The 22,295-nt window shown below is 47.8% G+C and overlaps 1 protein-coding gene and 1 non-coding gene across 4 annotated transcripts in view; one reads left to right on the forward strand and one right to left on the reverse strand.

Annotated features, from left to right (window-relative positions):
• Positions 1-20,630, reverse strand: part of LOC133347647 (magnesium transporter NIPA2-like) — a 23,978-nt gene extending 3,348 nt beyond the window's left edge. The window contains exons 1-9 of one of the 3 annotated variants that reach the window (XM_061560105.1): positions 20,566-20,630; positions 20,431-20,477; positions 8,258-8,506; positions 6,525-6,581; positions 5,415-5,505; positions 3,251-3,411; positions 1,788-1,952; positions 856-956; positions 209-302 (exon numbers count right to left, since the gene is read on the reverse strand). In XM_061560105.1, the coding sequence (XP_061416089.1) occupies positions 209-302; positions 856-956; positions 1,788-1,952; positions 3,251-3,411; positions 5,415-5,505; positions 6,525-6,581; positions 8,258-8,408 (820 nt within the window). In that variant the 5' untranslated portion in view covers positions 8,409-8,506; positions 20,431-20,477; positions 20,566-20,630. Of the gene's footprint in view, positions 1-208; positions 303-855; positions 957-1,787; positions 1,953-3,250; positions 3,412-5,414; positions 5,506-6,524; positions 6,582-8,257; positions 8,507-17,924; positions 18,190-20,430 lie in introns of those variants that run through there. The other 2 variants (XM_061560104.1, XM_061560103.1) reach the window with 2 other exon arrangements.
• A 765-nt stretch (positions 20,631-21,395) lies between these two features.
• Positions 21,396-21,477, forward strand: TRNAS-UGA (transfer RNA serine (anticodon UGA)). The gene has a single exon. It is a non-coding gene; the product is annotated as a tRNA-Ser (tRNA).
• Positions 21,478-22,295: the final 818 nt, after the last annotated feature.

The following is a 22,295-nucleotide window of genomic DNA, read 5'->3' on the forward strand; positions in this document are numbered from 1 at the left end:
CACGCGGTACGTGTGGGGCACGCGTGAATTAGGTGCCGCACACGTGGCAGGCAGTCATTCATACGACACACACGTGGCACACTCACGGTGCACCGCAATATATACACACGGTACACGTGCCGCACGGCATACATGAAATATGCGTGGTACACACACCACCCCGTGGCACACACACCACACACACGGCACATGTGCCTGGGTGTCGCACCCTGGAAGAGGATGGCGGAGCAGATGACGACACAGGAGGTGAAGGCGACATAGTAGACGGGGGTCACGACGTGCGTGCTGAATGTGTCCAGCGCCTGCACACCAACAAACAACATCAACAGCATTATCTAGCAACTTAATATCATCTACAATAGTGCTTCCAAACTGTGGTTGGTGGACCAGTGGGGGATAACTGCAAGGCTGTGGGAAGTCATTCGCCAAACTGTTGCAAGTGAGATTTCTTTCGCAAAATACCTTTTTACTATATGTAGTTGTGGGCCCAGAAAGATCGGGAACCATTGATTCACACCAACATTACAACTATCTGCATTAGCATCACCATAATCAACATCATCATCATCTCTACGTCAACACCATCATAACATGCATGCAGTACCTGCACAAACATCTTAATCTTCATCACCATCATTACCAACATTAAATTAATTTAAATTAAAAGATCACTCCAACATATGTGCTAATTAAATATGTCCAGCACCTAGCACCTACACCGTCACCAATACCATCGCCGCCACCATAAAAATCATCTCTTTACCAAAATCAAAACCATTGTCGATCTGGGTGCAGTGATGGTTGGGATTGTGTTGATGGTGGTAATGGCAGCGATGATCGTGGTGATGCTGTCACCTTGTTGAGGTAGTTGATCTGGGTGGTGATGCAGGCGATCAGAGAGATGAGGAGGCACCACGTGAGGGGCTGTGTGAACACGGACTTCCCCATGAAGAGCTCTATAGACAGCAGCACATGCCCATACACAATCATACATACACACATTACACACAGACACACACATATATATATAAAAACGGGGTGGAGCAGTGGGACAATGGTTAGTGCCTTGCGGTATTAACCCAAAGACTCAAGGTTTTATTCACGGGTGATATATGCACCAGTCCCGGATGCCCCTCCTCACCCACCCCACCCACCCCACCCACCCCACCCACCCCCCGTCTCACCAAACCGACAAGGTGTGGGCAGGCCTTAACCTAGCAGCGGATCGACAAAAGGGCCGTTTATTATACCGCTGTACATAACCCAATGTTACTTCACTACTACGCAGTGTCTGTGTGTTCTACCAACGTGTTATACCACTATGTGATTACACAACTCTACAGCTGTGTGTTTTTCTAATGTGGGGGCCACGGTGGCAAGATGTGAACTACCTCGCCAAGTAATATAGGAAGTTGTGGGTTCGATTCCGACCAGAACATCTGTTTGCATGTTCTCCCCATGGTCGCATGGATATTTTTCCGGGTCCTCCGGTTTTTCCCTCCACATTCAGAAACATGCGTTTAGAGTAATTGCCTGCTACAAATTTCCACATAAGCCAGTTCGTTAAACTATCATTTGTGGCCAGGTCGCTTTTGAAAAAGAGCTAGTGGGCCTTAGCTGGTTTAGTAAAAATAGTTTAATAGTTCAAACAAATATATAGTGTTATGCCCCTATTATATATACGACTGTGTTATTGCACTACGCTGTGGCTGTGTAGTACAACGCTACGTTGGTGCGCTACACTTGCGCCTCCGCGTTTGCGCCCCACGATGTGGTGCCGCCCTCACCCTTGAGCACGAGCGAGAGCCCCTTGACGGAGGCGACGGACAGCGAGCCCACGGTGGAACAGATGAGGACGTAGACGAGGACGCTGCTGTTGCCGAAGCGGGGCACGGCGATGACGGCGAGGGCCACGGCGATGCACACCACCAGCACCGCGTACGTGATGAACGCTAATCACGGCAGCATCAACCACAGCATCATCATTAATATCAAACAGCATCGAAATCGGTGTTCCTCGTTATATGTACCGCAGGCTTAAAGTGTCCCTCGGAGACCCAAGGAGTGGCTGCCTCGCACATACACCATGCCTTTCGTATTTATTTAACATTTATACAGTATCCCCTTTTATATTCCTCTTTTCACTAGCTCAACTGTCAACTTCAAGTGGTTATTGTCGGCAATTTTTTGTACTTAATGCAACCGATCAAATGAAACTAAACTACAACCCTACTCTTCTTATTGATAAGCAGAAGTGCTTACAAATAAGAAGTACGTCACAACCCAGATGACGCTGTCGAGCGTTTATGCAGTACAGCAAGTCCTTAAGGCGTGATGTTCACACAACGCATTCTTTCATTCGGAACACTTTTAGCATAATACAGAACACGCTTGTTATAACGCGGGATGCACCCTGTTATAACGTGGAATGCGCGGTTTCTGAGCAGTTAACGACAAACCACTTTCTTGAGCTGCACGGCTGAGCAATATGGTACAGTACGCGGAATGATACAGTATGCGGTGACATAAACTCAGCGATTTGTTCCGCCATTATGCTGTGTGCATACATAATATCTCACCAAACTTAATCGTTTCATCATTTGTGGGGAAACTGTTTTCGCTTAATGCAGTACTTTTCAGGAACACATATACCACATTAAATGAGGAATTACTATTTCTTAATTGGAACGACTGCAGTTCTGATTAAGCAGGAGACTGCTTAAACATTTTTACATGGAACGTTTCTTAATTCGTAAAAAAACCCAACAATAGTTCAAACTGAGGAGGATGCACACCCTTCAACTGAAGTTATCGAGATTGATCCCTGCCAACATATAAGTGAGTCTCCAATGCTTTCAGAAGGCAGTTTGAGGCAGACCGCAGGCCTTCAACCTACACAAGACCGAAAAAATGTGTGATGACAAAAAAATATCAGTCCCTTGCAACTATCGGACTCAACAGCTACAAGGCGATGTAAGGCTCTTGGTACGGATGTTTCCGAGGCTCTAATTACTAAGGGTACGTTTAAAAAAAAATGGATGGGGTAGCTATATGTGGTCCGATAAAATCGAGTTTCTGATGTGGTGGCCCTCCACAATATTTGTGGGGAACACCGACCTAAATCTTCACTGGCAACAGCAACAACGCACACCATCGCCCCCTATCGTGAAAAATTGGCAGGACCCTCGGTGAAGCTTTCCTGGTTAAATGAAAGCATCATAACGATGGTGTTGACGTGGGAGCCGGGTACCTGGGTCCTGCAAGTGAATCAACATCTCATTGAGCGAGGCCACCTCGACGTCCTGTGGCGCGTGGACGACCATCACCACTGCCCCGAGCACACTCAGCAGGCAGCCCAGCCGACCCAGGTGCTCCAGCCTCTCCCCCAGCACACACCAAGCCAGCACCGCCCTGCATGCCATACCATTTCAGCCACACCACTATACAACCAACTACTTAACAGTAGCACACAACACACCAGCACCGCCCTGCATGCCACACCATTTCAGCCACACCACTATACAACCAACTACTTAACAGTAGCACACAACACACCAGCACCGCCCTGTATATTACACCATTTCAGCCACACCACTATACAACCAACTACTTAACAGTAGCACACAACACACCAGCACCGCCCTGCATGCCACACCATTTCAGCCACACCACTATACAACCAACTACTTAACAGTAGCACACAACACACCAGCACCGCCCTGCATGCCACACCATTTCAGCCACACCACTATACAACCAACTACTTAACAGTAGCACACAACACACCAGCACCGCCCTGCATGCCACACCATTTCAGCCACACCACTATACAACCAACTACTTAACAGTAGCACACAACACACCAGCACCGCCCTGTATATTACACCATTTCAGCCACACTGCTATACAACCAACTACTTAACAGTAGCACACACCAAGCCAGCACCGCCCTGCATGCCACACCATTTCAGCCACACCGCTATACAACCAACTACTTAACAGTAGCACACAACACACCAGCACCGCCCTGTATATTACACCATTTCAGCCACACTGCTATACAACCAACTACTTAACAGTAGCACACAACACACCAGCAACGCCCTGTATATTACATCATTTCAACCACACCGCTATACAACCAACTACTTAACAGTAGCACACAACACACCAGCAACGCCCTGTATATTACATCATTTCAACTACACCGCTATACAACCAACTGCTTACAGTAGCACACAACACACCAGCAACGCCCTGTATATTACACCATTCCTGCCACACACGCTATACAACCAACTACTTAACAGTAGCACACACCAAGCCAGCACCGCCCTGCATGCCACACCATTTCAACCACCCCGCTATACAACCAACTACTTAACAGTAGCACACAACACACCAGCAACGCCCTGCATGACACACCAATTCAGCCACACCAATTCAGCCACACCACTATACAACCAACTACTTAACAGTAGCACACAACACACCAGCACCACCCTGCATGACACACCATTTCAGCAACACCACTATACAACCAACCACTTAACAGTAGCACACAACACACCAGCACCGCCCTGTATATTACACCATTTCAGCCACACTGCTATACAACCAACTACTTAACAGTAGCACACAACACACCAGCAACGCCCTGTATATTACATCATTTCAACCACACCGCTATACAACCAACTACTTAACAGTAGCACACAACACACCAGCAACGCCCTGTATATTACATCATTTCAACTACACCGCTATACAACCAACTGCTTAACAGTAGCACACAACACACCAGCAACGCCCTGTATATTACACCATTACTGCCACACCGCTATACAACCAACAGCTGCGAAAGAAGTTCAACATAATACAACCTAACGCCAGCACACACGACACTAGCACCGCCCTGCAGCCACACCATTTCTGCCAGACCGCTATACAAACAACAACCTAACACCAGCACACATCAAACAATCATCTCCCTGCACGCCACTCCATGCCACCACCACAATCGCCACCATTATATGTAAGAGCACAACACACCAACACTAGACTCCATACTGCAGCACACCTGCCACGACACCACCACACCACCTCATGGAGGAGGAATGCAAGGGGGGGGGGGGGTGGAGAGAGATGCTAGATCAAGCAGTGTAGGGAGGAGTGGGTGAAGATATGGGAGAATGCGTTGGAGGTTGAGGAGAAGCGGACAAAGTGGAAGAAATGGAGGGATGTGTGTGTGTTGCCTCGCACCTCCGATTAACACTGTTGGATACGTACGGTGCGAAAGAAGTTCTACATACATACAAGTGGATGAGGTAGTGGAAGGTTGAGACGAATAGAAATTAGGAATTGGATGAGGTGGCAGGCAGGTGTGCCGGGAGGTGACGAGGTGTGGTTCTCACGTGACGAGGATGCTCAGGGCGCCCAGCGGAGTGACGAGCGAAGCCGGTGCAAACGCGTAGGCGGCGAAGTTGGCCGCCTCACCCACCGCCACTGCAGCCAGACACAGGACGTGCGGCCGTTACACTCCGCTGGGGAAAGTGCGGCTAGCGAGTGGCTTCTAAGGCCAGCATGACGCACAATGGGGTGGGTGGTCTGCCCGGTAAAAACATGCCCCACCGCCTTCGTGTCCCCAACGCTAATATTTAACCCACACCATGTACTAATTTAAGGCCGAGTCGACTTAGGGGAGGGCCTAGGAGTGGTTCAGATATTTCGCCACCGATGTCGGCCTTGGTTGGGAGTCAAATTCGGGAGACGGGGATCATGGCGCAGCTCATCAACCACTGCGCCATCGCTCCCCCAACATGCAGGGGCACCCGGGGACACCCATAGAGATAAATACAAGGATACGCGAAGGCACGGAGATACGGAAACACATGTAGGGTCAAAGAGACACGCGGGGAGATGCGCTTAGGAACACACACAAAACTACACATGGGACGTTCACGGAGACACAGGCACACATGCGACATACAAGAGAGAACCGCTAGACGCTCACAAAGCTAAACACACGTACACCTGAACACACCACGCATATATAAACCAGAAAACACAAACACATATACCATACTCAAGAGACAAGCACGGACCACACACATCAGAACTCTCACATACACACAAACGATGCACACAGAATACGCGAGAACACACACGATGCTAAAGATAGAAACACAAAGACATCCACAGGAGATGAACGTGGACAGACAGAGGCCCAACATCGGACACGCGTGATATTACAATGATACACACAAGACACACAAAACACATGCATCAAAACATGGGTACATGGAGACAGACACACACACATGATGTATCCAGAGATTCATACAGGCACACAGACATTATAAAGTACAGAGGCACAGAGACACACACACACGCACGCATGTACAGGCTTGTTCGTGTAAACACCAACACTAGCCGGCGACTTCATATTTGTGTTATTATTATTTGCAGATTTTATTCCTATTAGTGGGTGGAAAATGCACATTCTTATGGAGATGTGGCCTCACTTGTTATAAGCCCTGCCCACCAGAGCCACTCCTTTAGGTAGGCATGACCTCCGTCACCTAGGAGACAGAATGCGTCAATTGCAACACACACAAAAACTCAAGATCTCTATCTTAAATCAATTCTGTGCGTTGTATATCACATGGAACACGTTTACCGACCATGACACGTGTGCAGCGTGTTTAACAACTTAATTTTCATGCCAACAGAGAGATTGGTAAACACGGAAAGAATGGCCCATCGCGAGGACTGGAGTTTAGGAAGCCCTGCGATGAGGAAGATGCCGTAAGTTACACATAAGATGAATAGGAATGAAAAGAAGAGCAATATGCCCAAGTGGCCAGATGGCTCAAGGGTCAGAGTGTTGAGCCGGCACCTGTGTTTGAACATGGGCAGCTGCCACTGATTAAACAGAGCTGTGAACGTCTATCAAACACATGAGGGCCAACAATCTTGGTGTACTTGTACATCAAACTTAACCCTTAAGTCCCATGTCAAACGAACTGTGAGAACCTCTTTTTTCCACCTGAGAATCATATCCTGGCTCCGTCACATCCTAAACACCGCAGACACTGAAAGACAGATCCACGCATTTGTTTTTTCCCGCTTTGACTGCGATGCCCTGCCTTTTGGAACCCCAAGAAATCTCCTAAACAGGCTGCAGCAAGTTCAAAATGCGGCCACCAGGGTGCCAACTGATACACCCTTGAAGGAGCACATCACATCTGTGCTCCTGTCCCTTCACTGGCTGCCTGTCCATACCGGTATTGATTTTAAGATTCTCTTACTGGTATTCAAGGCGTTAAATGGACTTTCTCCTCCCTACATTCATGACCTCCTTTAGCCATATATTCCATCAAGACTATTAAGATCCTCGGATTGTGCATTGCTCACTGTCCCACGGCTTCACACTTGGGGGTGGCGGTGCCTTTTGTAATTGCGGCACCAAAACTCTGCAACTCGTTGCCCTTCGAGGTCAGGACTTCCAAGACACTGCAAATCTCGACTAAAAACAGATCTGTTTAAAATCGCTTTCTCTCTTTAGTTATTTTCAAACGTCTTTGTTACATCACCTTTCCTTGGTTGATGTTAACTATTTCCGCCTTTTCATGCATAGCACCCTGAGAACGAGTGTTTAAATGCACTTTATATATTTAAATAATTATTATTACTGTGAAGTATCATGAGTTGATTAGTCTCAGCCCAGCCACCAATGACTACAAAAATGAATGATCACATTCAATTTGGCTCAATTCATCTTTGAGAATCTAAAAATATGAGTTTGGCTGTGATGTATTGAATATTAGTCGATGTGCCAAGTCAGGTGGTGGAGTGCTGCCCACTCATGTGAGTGGACTAGTGTCAATTGGAAGGATCTCTGAGATAGCTCTGCTAGATCTGCTTCTGGGGGCCAATAAATAATACAAAGAGTTTCACAGCTCTGACAGTTCCAGATGGATTTGTCACCTTACGACACAACGCCGATACAACAATGGGAAAAAAAAAGTTGTAAAGAGACGAAACATTCGGCGAAGAATAAGATACAAAACTATATAAAAAAAATTTGAATACAAGTTAAAACGAATAGGCAAGAGAACAAGAAACGTAAGAGAGGAAGGGAAAAAGGAGAGGACAGTAACCTTGATAAAAATGGAGAGCACTATCCAACATTCACAACCACGTCACAGTCTGACAATCTCTCACGTGGCAGCCAATGGCAAAGCGCCTTACTGACCGGCGCGTGTAGAGCCAGCACGAGCCAATCGCATGAGGCCTTTCTTCTTGAGGATGAAGCTGACACCGATGAAGATGGTGGAGGCGAGTGCCAGGCCCAAGCCCAGGAACGCGGAGTTGTGGGGCCTCATGTGGCCGGGGGTCATGGCCATGGTAGGGATAGCAGTTGAGCTCCAGTTGCTGGTTCCATTGTTGGCGGAGCAGATGAACTGGAGACCTGATGACGAGCATAGTACAGCCAAAGGAGGCCCTAGAGACACATGGTGAGGATGGGGGGTGGGGGGGAAATTAAGATACAAATGAGATACACATGGGAATGCATTAGCCGAGCATAGGCAAGCACATACACTTTTCTACCTCTTCCTTATCATCTCACTCTATACACCACTACAAGCAATCTCCCACCGCTCCAATCTTCTCACCAACACCTCTTCGCATGCTCTCCTACCTCTCCGTCTCATTTCACACTACTCCCAGCAACCAAGGCCTTCTTTTTAAGGCCTCAGCCAACCTTCGCTTAGTGAGAGGTCACTCATTCTCCTCTGCTGCCCGAAAGGTCTGGAACTCCCTTCCCCCAGCACCCGTACCATCAACCCCCTGCCCCTGTTCAAGTCCAGGCTCAAGACCCTCCTTTATTGTCTTCTGCCTGTGACTCACCGAGCCGCTTCGATAAAACAAATACGCCCACCAATTTCTGTGCGGCATTTTTGAGATGCTGTTGGATTAGAAAGCAGATTGTATTATGTTGTATTGAGGTGGATGCCTTGTGACTCGTCGGTCCTGCCCTGGCTGCTCCAACACAGCGAGGCACATTGCAGTCGAGTACAGGTTCACAGGGAGAAGCAATAGCATTCAAAAAGTGCACAGAAAATCGCAACGACACACCTGATCTAAAATGAGATTTATATATAGTGCCTTATTACAAAATTCTTGACAACAATTATAAAATTGTACGTAAGATGACAGTGGTTGAATTAAAGAGTGGGGTTATTAAAAGTGGTGGTGTAGTCATGATGACAGTTAGGAGGACAGGTGGGAGTGGTTAAGGAGGGGTTCTGGGTAGGCCTGGTCATAGCTGGGGGGGGGGGGGGTGTGGAACATTCTCAATAAAGCAATTTGTACGATGCGCGAGGGAGAAGAGATGGATTTTATGGGAGGAACGGAAGCCGGTCAGTTAAAACGACATTTACCCAGGAAAGCATCTGAAGACCTTGTGGGATGTTTGACCAATTAAGCGGCAGTGGAAAGCTGGATTCAACGGTAATAGATAGCCAGGCTCCATCAACCCACCCCCGCCAGCTTCCTCCACTCCTGCACACCTCTACCAAAGGGCACATGCCCATCCATTGTATAGCATTTAAATGTGTTTAGCCATCGAGGACAGAGCCGTCCTGAGTGTACGGCAAATCTGGGCGAACCGCCCCGGACTCCGCGCTTTGGAGGGGGTCCCCACAGCAGGCGTTGCCCGTGCCCTCCATCGAAGGGTTTTCTAGACCTGCATCGAGGGGTTTTATAGACACATATATACATAAGACGTGTAGAGCAGCCGCTTATTACGTTGATTCTGCGTGTGGGAGGAAACTGGAATGAGCATAAAAGCCAATGTAAGGAAGAAGATTCGAAAAAGAAGATTACCCTACAACATTTTCCTCCAAATTATGTCAGCAGCCTTTTTGGTGACGGTTCAGATATCGTGTGTACACAGGCAACCCAGGTTGTAAGCCTCATAGAACAGAGCACATCGTTTGAACACTGACAAATAAACACATTCAATGAGACATGAAGAAAGCCAACGTGACAATACATTGATACACAGGCAATGACGCAAAGACGGGCCCCACATGTACACACAATGAAACTCATACACAGAATGACATACACCGACACACACGCAACACATTAATATACACACACAATTACATACTTGATATACACTTGACACCCACTAACACGTACCCTACCATAACAAACACACACAAAGAATAACAAAGAAAAACAAAGACAAAGATAAATATCCCCCATATAGCCTTAACAGACTGTAGGGGCAAGTGCTGTTAGCAAGCACCTATGAAGGCCGGAATGGTACACAAGGGGGTGGGAGGCCAGCACCACGCCCGACCGCCTTTGTCTCCCCAGTGGCGATGTTTACACACCACACCAAGTACTCATTTTAGGCTGAGTCAACCTAGGGGAGGCCCGGGACTGGTACAAATAATCGTCACTGGTCTTGGCCATGAGCGGGAATCGAACCCGTTCCGCCGGGTTTATAGCGCGCTACACTATCGCCCCCCACAAAGAACAACACGCACAATAACATACACAAGCGCACAAAGACACACACACACATTTACACGTGACATTATGACGTGACAACGGACTTTGGACTCCGTGCCTCCCAGAGATATCACATGGGCCAAATGCAAATACCAAAGTACGCCCCCCCCCCCCGCTCTTCCCAACACCTGCACGACGTCACTTTGTCACACCACGCTCACCCTGAGTCACCACGCTCACCTGAGTCACCAAACTCATCCGCAATGTGTACTGTGCAGCTCTGTGTCAATCGAATGCTAGGTAAGGGCCCCCACACGCAGCGTGGGGTCATGGGATGTTTCCAACTATACTTCACCGTTCTGGTCAGTGCAGGTTGGTGAGAGCAGGGAACGTAAATGTGACCGCTTAAATGTACGATACAACAATGGATCTTCCTTCGCTACCTTCTGCTGCCCAGTACATACCCCACCACAACATGCCCCATCAGCCTATAAAACACCTATCATGCATGTTAACATAAAAATGCACATTTTCTTTTGGGACCGTGTTATTTCTGACTGTGATGAGTTTCTTTGTTCATTGTGCTTGTACACAACTGCCAACGCAGCACCACCAAATAATTTGTCATGCACTGTCCAGGCTCAATTCTGCTTAGCGATTGAGATCTGACAAGATCGGGTGCATTCTGGGCGATATGCTCATGGGGAATCGCTGCAGTCATCACTACAAGGCCATGCACCACATCGAGCCAAACTTATCGCAACACCGAATCCCACACACCACATTACCACTCTCACAAGAACACGGCGCACGCACACGGCAATCGCAATGGACACCACCCGATTGGACACCTGCGAAAAAGAGCGTCATAGCTCATTGGATTCCATCAGTCTGAATAAAAATAAAGATTCTGACCATTCAACACAATCACTATAGAACCACACACACACACGTTAACGAACCCACCACACTCGCCGCCATATCACACCACAAAATCTTAAGAGGGACTTTTTTTATGCTGTGTTAACCTATGTTATGACCCAGGCCAGGTTAAGTGGCTGGGATGATAGAAGTGCAGTCAATACGCACTACACACCAGCACAGATCACTCGCAACGTCTCAATGAGTCAAGACCGCAGAGACATTTTTAGGAGGTGCTGCCTTGGATGTTTGGCCAATTCTATGATTATGAATGTCCTGTGTAGAAAGAAACCTGAGTACCCAGGAACAAAACAACGACACGTGTGAGTAGATAACACAAAAAATGCATCCTACGCATGTCAATATACTGTACTGTGTATACGTGCAGGTGTTGTGATGTACACAGATGTTTAAAGGGATTGAGTGCGCATGTTAAACACATAAATTGCACAAATAGAGAAAGGGCACAAAGGCACACTACCGACATCAACTCAAACGCACCGCACATTCACACCAACATCCCCCATACAGCCTTAGCAGACGTTAGAGACAAGTGACGTTACCTATGAAGGCAGGCACCGCACACGAACGGGTGGTGTGGCCAGCACCATGCCCGGCCACCTTGTTCTCCCCAGTGCTGATGTTTACACACCGCACCAGGTACTCATTTAAGGTTGAGTCGACCTTGGGGAAGCCCAGGACTGGTTCAGAAAATCGTCACTGGTGTCTGTCGTGAGCGGGAATGGAATTCGGGTTGCTGGGTTAGGATGGCAGTCTATCCCTAGGACAGCCACTGCCGACTTCTCCACAAAATGGTACTCGTGTGTTTAGTCCCCAGAAGGATCATCGGCTGAGTCTACCAGCAACCAGGATTTGAACTTGCAACTTTCCGATTGTAAGCGACTTGGTCGACCATTTACGGTACAAAGAGGTGGTGGCTATGGACGCCTGTAACCTAGCATTGTGGAGGTGAGGGTTGGTGGGTCACACAATTGTTGTGAAACTCCCTTATTCTGGCTCGCCAGGAGAAGGCAGTACAGCAAGTGGACAAGTCGCCATCTGTTTCCATCTGTACGGGGATTGAGTGTTGCCCCCTCGCACGCGTGGGGTTTCTCCGACACGTATAAACACATATTCATTGGCTGAAAACATCTTAAAATAAAAACCCAGTGTGCCTCTCCTGGCTAAACAGGTCAATTATTACTTAACTGATCATTATTATAAAGAACACGTTAATTAATTACTTTCCAATTATGTTATTGTATGTATGGATAACTTATTTCGCACAGTGCTAGCCAATGGTGCTAATCGGAGGTGCGGGGGAAGGAAAACAAACGAAACACAAAAAGCAGTTCTAATTATTACGGCTGAACCACCGGACCGGCTTGACACGCACACACTTGCACGCAATCTTATCTACGCATGCACAGGCTCGCACTTGCACACACGCTACAGCCACGCATGCGCCCACAAAAGCACGCACATGTATGTACAGAACACACATGTGGGTTGATACACAATCCTAATACACTCCTACAATCTCCACAAGGGGTGAGGAACCTTTTTTTTTGCCACGAGCTATTTGGATATTTATAACAACATTCGCGGGCCATACAAAATTATCAACTTAAAAATTCGCCTTTTATATTTGGTCAAACATTTAATTAACTCGCCACTAATGCGATGGCTGGAACTGCTTCTCTTTGGTGAGGCGTGGTGATGTTAGCTGGTATTGATGATGTTGCTACTCGCAACTGCTTTTCCAGGTTTGCTCCTAGATTTATTGAATTTCGAGTCCCGCCTGCGGTTGCCTTGGCAGGTCCAGACCAAATGATTTCACGGGCCTCATACGGCCCACAGGCCGGACGTTCCCCACCCCTGATCTACACTTACACAGTCAATCAGACGATCACTTATGTGCACACATTCACACTTACACTCACACGTATAGGCACACACAGGATTGTACTCGCATAACATTCATACAGACTCAGATTGATCACCGACTTTCACACATTTAGGCACACATACACACAGTATGACGAGATGAGATAGATGGTTGGAGCAAGTGCTGCTAATGAACACCCATTACGGTCGGCATGGTACGCGAGAGCGCGGTGTCGTCATCACCACGCCTGACCACAATTCTCTCCCCATTGTCTGATGTTTCCACATCGCACCCATTACTCATTTAAGGTTGAGTCGACTGAGGGGAGTGCCAGGACTGGTTTATATCACATGCCACTGACGTTAGCTGTGTCTGCGGGTCAAACTAAGGTCGTTTGTAGTGCAGTGGACTAATCACTGCACCACCACTTCCACAAAGACAAAAATCCTACATATAGCCTTTAACAGACTGTTGGGGCAAGTGCTGTTAGCGAGCACCTATTAAGGCTGGCCACGGCACATAAGGGAGCGGATGGGTGGCTAGCACCACGTCCGGTCGTCTTTGTCTCCCGAGTGGCGATGTCTGCACACCGCACCAGGTAGTAATTTGAGGCTGAGTCGACCTGGGGGATGCCCAGAACTGGTTGAGTTAACAGTCACTGGTGTTGGTCGTGTGCGGGAACCGAACTCGGGTTGCCGGATGCAGGACAGCACGCTAACCAGTGAACCATCGCCCCCCACACATAGCCAAACCTTGAATCTGACAACCAAATTAGCCCTTTACCCATCCACTGCTGAATGGCAATCTTCCCACGCCTTTTGATCATGGGGTATTGTGGCCACACTTCACCGTGCTGGTCAGATACTCTTCAGATTTCGCTCACCAATGTTCGCCATGACCAGGAATACAGCTCAGGTTTACCAGCTTTAAAGACAAACGCCAATTATTAAAATGATATGAATACAAAAAAGTATGGCTTTTAATCAGCATGTTCTCGACGCCAACTGCTCTCATCAGTGGCAAGTGATATCTTAACTAGTTCAAGCCCCCTACCATGACAAACTCGCACTGACCAGAGTGGTGAAGTATGGTCAACAGCCCTCAAGAACAACGCTGTATGAGGATTAAACTTGTCAACCGAGCCAATGTCCTACATAAGAATGTGAAATTTCCACCAACATTTCAGGGCCAACAAAAATGATCTGCACTCAAGGCCCATAAACTTAGGTCACATTCCTCTGTCCATCCTTAGGGCATTTAGGCTCCAATAACACTACACTTATCAATACTGGCTCATTACTGCAGCAATATAGTCTTACAAAGACAAAGCTCCTCTGTATACCCTTAACAGACTGTTTGAGCAAGTGTTGTTCGCGAGAACCTATGAAGGCTGGCACAGCACATGAGGGGGTGGCTGGCCCCATGCCCAGCCACCTTTGTCTCCCCAGTGCCGATGTTTACACACTGCACGAGGTAACTCATTTAAGGCTGAGGCGACCTAGGGGAGGCCCACTAGCTCGTAGCGAAGTGCACCAACCACTACACTGCCACTCTCCATCTTACAAACAGACAATAATAAAAAGATAAAAATAAATCGGACCACCAAAAATCAAGCAGAATGCACCTGATCTCATCATATCAAGGAAGCGAAGCAGCATTTAAGCCTGGAAAGTGATTGGATGGGTGACCGTGTATTAAACAGGTTCTTATAGTCTGCGAGGAGATGTTGCCGACAGCATAAGGCGGTGAAGCTAAATATGTGATGTGTACTTCTATGCTCCCCGCTTTCACTATCGCCATCTCGCGCTGACCAGTGTGAAGAAGTATGGTGATATAACTCCCATGACCCACAGCTAATGGGGAGGCCCTCATCCAGCAATGGATTAACATATACATAATTGGACCCCCAAAAATGCCATCCAGAGGGTTGATTGGTTTCACTCATAGGGCCGGATCAGGTTCACTTAAGTCCCATGGTAAATACTTTGAAATACACAATCCCCAACATCTGAGAACCAAGTACTGTACTGTAATTTGCCTCCACAGTGAAGTACAACGCGAAAGCTGACAGACAAATTCCAGCTACCTGGTGGCTGAAATTTGGCTTCTATCAGCTTGGATGATTGTAGTTGTGACAGTGATGCTTGTGATGATAGGTGGTGGTAGTGATGATGGTGGTAATGGTGATGATGGTGGTAATGGTGATGATATGTATAGGTCATGGTGATGACGGTGGTCGTAGCCCCACGCCGGTAATCTAGTGCACAGGAGGTGGGGTTTGTGTCGAGCTCATCTTGAGGCTGTGAGACTCCCACCTTCAACGACTGCCAAAGTGGTTAGTTTGGGATAGTTCTACACAGCAAGCACACAAATTACCCACAAGTACAGATTTAAGTTGTGCAGTTTTTTTTCTGGCACACAAAAAGTTGAACAAATAACTGAACAAGTATCCAAAGTAGGACCAATCTGACAAAGTCTGAGAATTCTGCGAGAGTTCGATATTAATATAAAGTATCTCCAAGCTCAATTGATGTTATGTTTGTGACCACACGTCTGTCTTGGTGACGCTGAACCACTGGTGGTGGACATTCCATATTCCTTTGGTGGCACAAGTCTACCCAAATACCAACCACTCTATATTTAGATACTTCCACCAATTTTCCGAGCTTGGCAAGTGACTAACTAAATGAGGGCGTGGGTGTGTGTGCATGTGTCAAGGGGCAGTATTATCACCCAAACACAGTGTGTTTAGCTGTTTATACCACACACACAAGGCAACGGGGGCGATTCAATTATTTACTATTGTGCAACCCTAAGCACAAAGAATGCCACGCGACAAAGACGTACGGAGAGCCTTCACAGACTGTAGGAGCAAGTGATGTAAGCGAGCACCTATGAAGGTCGGCTAGGCACAGCAGGGAGAGGGTGAGTAGCACCACGCCCAGCCACCTTTGTATCCCCGTTTACACATCACACCAGGTATTCATTTGATTCAACTTAGGGGAGGCCCAGGACTGGTTCCGATAATCGTCACTGGTGTTGACCGTGAGTGGGAATCGAACTCGGGTCACCCAGTTCGTCGTGCAGCATGCTAACCACTGCGCCACCGCTCCCCACGTGTCTGTCTACAATCATGCACACACTCTCATACGCACACCTACACACTCAGATTTACAGGAATTACACTCATCTACATTCATACAAATACGTATTAACACTCATCTAGGCCGATAAACTCAAACACTCATGTGCACACACCTATACACAAACGCCTATGCTAGCACTCACCTACATTCACAGTCACATCTACATCAAAACTTTGCTCTCACCGACACTCAAACACGATATAATAAAGCACGTATACTTACCAATACACATGTATATTGTTGCACAACAGGCGAACACACGCACACCTATACCTTAGCACATGTAGACAAACTTACGCAATTATTAACTTTAACCGATACGCCTACATACAAACACTATCTATATACATCCCTATACAATATCACGAAGACACACCGATACAATACTGTATTACCAAGACACACCTGCATACAACGATTTATCAATACACATATATAGCTATACAATAATTAATTATATAGCAAGATACACCTCGTTACACACACCAATGTATTAAAACACACCTATATACACACCGACACAATATTACTAAGATACAGCTGTGCTCTCCTACGCCAGGACAATTACAAACACACCTGTATAAATATGGACCTTTCTATTACCTTACTTGTATATACATACACACACACACATCCGTTTGTAACTCGCACACTCATTATAGGGCCTCCCCTAAATACACCGCTCATCCATTCTAGATTTGAAGCTTTCGTGACTGCAAGGATTCATACACTCTTAGGTTATTTCGGTAAAGTCACGTAGGTAAAAATGAAAAATAAATGATAATAAAAATGAAAATAAATAATAAAATACAGCTCATCCATACCATCAATAAACACACAATACTGTTTTTTTCAGGAAAATCAAGGAGGTAAAAAATTTAAATAAATTAATTCACGACGTTTCGGGCGCAACACAAGCGTCCTTAATTTTAAATGTTTTACCAACGTGACTTTACCGAAAAACCAAAGAGTATGAATCCTTGCAGTCACGAAAACTTCAAATCTAGAATTAAACACGCAATCTTTGCCTACACACTAACCACACACACAACACATAAAGCTCTCATACATTATGCACTCACCTAGGAAACGCGCCTGTTCACACACCCGTCATACACTCCTTACACACACGTAGATTTACACTTACACACACGTAGATTTACACTTACGCACACACTCTCAGTGTACACATTAACTCGCATATACCTTACTGCCGCAAACGTTATACATTATCCCCCTCCTGTGACCTTTAACATACTCTTGGGGCAAGTGCTGTTAGCGAGCACCTCGGAAGGAACGGGACAGCTTAACGCACATCCTACACCAAGACAAACTCACACGCCCCATACAAACTCATTGTACCAGCTCAACCACACACTATTATACACTCACACACCAACCTGCTCACTTGCAAACTCAGCAAACACTCACAATCTCACCTGTGCCGCACACCAAAGTCGCCGCTCCGCATGTCTCATCCATCCCAACTCGGGCACAGCAGAAAAATTACCAAACACACGAAATTATATCTGAACCAAAACTCTTTGACGAAAATTAATCGGAGCAGTTTTCACGACACCAAAAAAATAAATATGTAAACCGAAGCAAATGCACGACCTATCCACACCACGGCACGGAACGCGGAATCCGACGCGAGCCTTGGACAACCACGGAATGATCAACAAACAAGATCAATGCGAGCAAAATACACGTGGCCTGTGGCCCCACCTGGGCGTGACGTCACCGCACTCATGACGGAGCTCCGCCCCCCCCAATCCCCCCCACCCAACCCGTTCCCCCCCGCATCCCCCCACCCAACCCTTCCCCCACCCAACCCTTCCCCCTCCCCCGCATCCCTCCACCCAACCCCCCCCCCGCATCCCCCACCTAACCCCCCCGCCCCCCCCACCCAACCCGTCCCCCCCCGCATCCCCCCCCCGGCCCCCCACCCAACCCCCCCGCATCCCCCCACCCAACCCTTCCCCCACCCAACCCTTCCCCCTCCCCCGCATCCCTCCACCCAACCCCCCCCCGCCCCCCCCCGCATCCCCCACCTAACCCCCCCGCCCCCCCCACCCAACCCGTCCCCCCCCGCATCCCCCCCCCGGCCCCCCACCCAACCCCCCCGCATCCCCCCACCCAACCCTTCCCCCACCCAACCCTTCCCCCTCCCCCGCATCCCTCCACCCAACCCCCCCCCGCCCCCCCCCGCATCCCCCACCTAACCCCCCCGCCCCCCCCACCCAACCCGTCCCCCCCCGCATCCCCCCCCCGGCCCCCCACCCAACCCCCCCGCATCCCCCCACCCAACCCGTCCCCCCCCGCCCCCCCACCGCATCCCTCCACCCAACCCCCCCCCGTCCCCCCGGGCTCAACCCCCCAACCTCAACCCGCCCCGCCCCCCAAGCAGCGCTGACGTCTTCCGGAAGGGGAAGAAGTTTCCGGTAGAAGTCGAACAAACAAACAACAGCCCCCACTCCACACCCCCCACCGACTTTGTTGTTGTTGTTGACAGCTCGCGCGCCACTTCCGGAAGATGATCGGTCGAGGTTGATCCAGGAGACGTGCCCACGTTTATAGAGTTAAGTGTTCTGGGTGCATAACAAGCTGTCGATTTAATTAATTCCCTCGGCAGAGAATTCGCCTTAAGCTTCGAGAGTCACCTATTTCCACGTTATTTACAAAATTAATCCGCAAAACATCATTTAAACGCAACGCAATCTCTGCAGCAATTTAACGAATGCCTCTTCATACCCACCGATTTAACATACCGCAGTTCATGACTATCCAAAGAGTCAATATTTATAAATACTCACATGCTGTGCAAAGCTACCATAATGCACAGCCGACGATGCGGCAATGTGCCTCGTCCCTCGTTGAATGCCCCTCATTTGGGTCACGATCTTCACCGCAAAGGACACTTCAGAACGCGTCGCGATTGAATTCGTCAAAGTAACAACATTGAGACGGCCTCTCTAAAATGTACCAGCCTCTCAGGGCCACTCGATCTTCATCATTGACTTGCTCATTTATCTGCCCCAGCAGCTGCCCCAGCAGACCCACACCTCTCTATTCTAGGCCTCGACACAGAGGCATTGGGTCTCTGTGTGTCTATGTTGTGTGTCTCTCTCTGTGTGTCTGTGTCTCTGTGTCTTGTGTTGTCTCTGTGTGTGTGTCTCTCTCTGTGTGTCTGTGTCTTGTGTTGTCTCTCTGTGTTTATGTTGTGTGTCTCTCTCTGTGTCTCTGTGTTATCTCTCTGTGTGTCTGTGTCTCTCTCTGTGTTATCTCTTTCTGTGTGTCTATGTTGTCTCTCTTTCTGTGCGTCTCTGTGTCGTGTTGTCTCTCTCTGTGTCGATGTGTGTTGTCTCTCTGTGTCTCTCTCTCTCTGTGTTATCTCTCTCTGTCTATGTTGTGTCTATCTCTGTATCTCTGTGTTATCTCTCTCTGTGTGTGTCTCTCTCTCTGTGTCTCTGTGTGTCTCTCTCTGCTTGTGTGTCTGTCTGTGTGTCTCTCTCTGTGTCTGTGTTGTCTCTCTGTGTGTCTACGTTGTGTGTCTCTCTGTGAGTGTTTGTGTTATCTCTCTCTGTCTTATCTCTCTCTGTGTCTCTCTCTGTGTGTCTGTGTTGTGTGACTCTCTCTGTGTGAATCTCTGTGTGTGTCTCTCTCTGCTTGTGTGTCTGTCTGTGTGTCTCTCTGTGTCTGTGTTGTCTCTATGTGTGTCTACGTTGTGTGTCTCTCTGTGTGTGTTTGTGTTATCTCTCTCTGTCTTATCTCTCTCTGTGTCTCTCTTGTGTCTCTCTCTGTGTCTCTCTGTGTGTCTGTGTTGTGACTCTCTCTGTGTGAATCTCTCTGTGTGTCTGTCTGTGTGAGTCTCTCTCTGCTTGTGTGTCTGTCTGTGTGTGTCTCCGTGTCCGTGTTTTGTCTCTCTCTCAAATTGAGTTGTACCTGATGACGGTTGCTTGTGTTGCAATCGAAACGTCGTACTCCATTATTTAATGTATTTTTTTTTGCCTCCGAAACGTCGTGATTTTTTATTTTTATGTTTTACTTACGTGACTTAACCGAAAAAACCTAAGAATATTAATGTATTTTCTTTCTACTTTCTCCGCCACTTTACCCTTCGCTTCAAGTGGCCCCAAGTCTTCCTCTTCCGGAAGAGGCCTTCTTCTGGAAGGGCGACTCCGTTTTGTTGGTAGCGTCTTCCTCTTCCGGTAGAGATCTTCTTCTGGAAGGGACGAGTGTGTTTTGTTGGTAGCGTCTTCCTCTTCCGGTAGAGAACTTCTTCTGGAAGGGAACGAGTGTGTTTTGTTGGTAGCGTCTTCCTCTTCCGGAAGAGCAGAGACGATTGCTCGCTCAAAGAGCTGAGCAACTGATTATTTGGTTCTTTCGGTTAAGTCACGTCTAAAGATAAAATAATAAATTAAATTAAATAATAGCATACGACGTTTCTATTGCAACACAAGCAATCATCATCAGGTATAATGAAATAGCGACATAAAATCTAACCAGAAAACTATAGACAGACATTAGCAGACAGATATCAGCTGAGCAACTCACAAAACACGCAGCAGATTCTTCTTACAAAGGGATATGAATGCTAAAAAAAATGAAGCCTCATCAAACACCCACCGTCATATGTGCACAAATATCACTGCAGTAATAGGAACTTACAACACATCTTCCCCTACCGGCAAACGTTTGTTGTTAAAAAAAAAATCACCACTGCATCTTCCGGTAGGCGTCTTTCTCCTCACACGCTGCGATTCTCTCCGCCGTCTCCTCCTCGTGCATCACTTCTCAGCCCGCGATTGAATGCCTCGCAGTTGGGATAGCGAACGGGCTGAGAGAGCAGAGGGAGATGGTGGGTCGTTGTGTTTATATGCACCTCGGCGCACGGGGATCTCCGTGTAGCTGCGATGGCCGAGTGGTTAAGGCGTTGGACTTGAAATCCAATGGGGTCTCCCCGCGCAGGTTCGAGCCCTGCTCGCAGCGAATATTTTTATTTGTGAAAATTCAACTGCAGTACCAACAAACCGTCCATTTAATTCGTCCTCTGTCATATGTCGTGTATAAATTGAGAAGCAATATGTGCGTAAATTCATACCGCTGTGGCGAGATCTTAACTACCTCGCCTGGGCTATCAGATGGTGTTCGGTTTCGGTCCAGACCCTGACTCATGTAATTTTGGAGTTTGAGTGTCTCTCTCTGGATTTTTCTCCGTTCCTCCGGTTCTGCCTTCCACATGATCAGCCACTTTGTTGAGCTATTATTTGTGGCCCTGCCGTTTCTGAAAAAGATATATATCTCAGTGGGCCTCACCAGATAAAATAAAACATAGTTTTAAAGCCAGGATTGACTGGGCAACAGTTTTTGGATGTATCAAAAGGGAAGGTGTGGTTTGGACAATGTTAATTGATGCCTCCGCCCAAAGACATTTAACCGTCTCATACAATGGCACAGCGAAGTTGGCATGAGCCCTGTGGGTGAAGGGAATGAAATGAGACCCTGTCCTGTTCGTAGCCCGGCGCTTGGGTCCCAAGGGCCACTGTGCAGTTCCACCGCTTGCACAATCGATAGTGGCACTTAATGTTTGGTCTTTGTACTTAGATGCAGTAACTGCTGTCACGAGATCCTCTTATCTCAGGAATACGATCTTTTGCACACGTCAGTGCCATTCACACACGGTCACAAACACACACGGTCACACACACACGCATGTTAACGTGTTTGTGCAAATGAAGTGGCAGCAAGGATGTCTCGATTTAAAGCTTTCGTGACTGCAGGGATTCGTCTTCTTGGTTCTTTCGGTA

This window comes from Lethenteron reissneri, chromosome 26 (assembly GCF_015708825.2).
Source record: "Lethenteron reissneri isolate LAM-NWPU_2019-01 chromosome 26, ASM1570882v1, whole genome shotgun sequence".
Classification (NCBI taxonomy): domain Eukaryota; kingdom Metazoa; phylum Chordata; class Hyperoartia; order Petromyzontiformes; family Petromyzontidae; genus Lethenteron; species Lethenteron reissneri.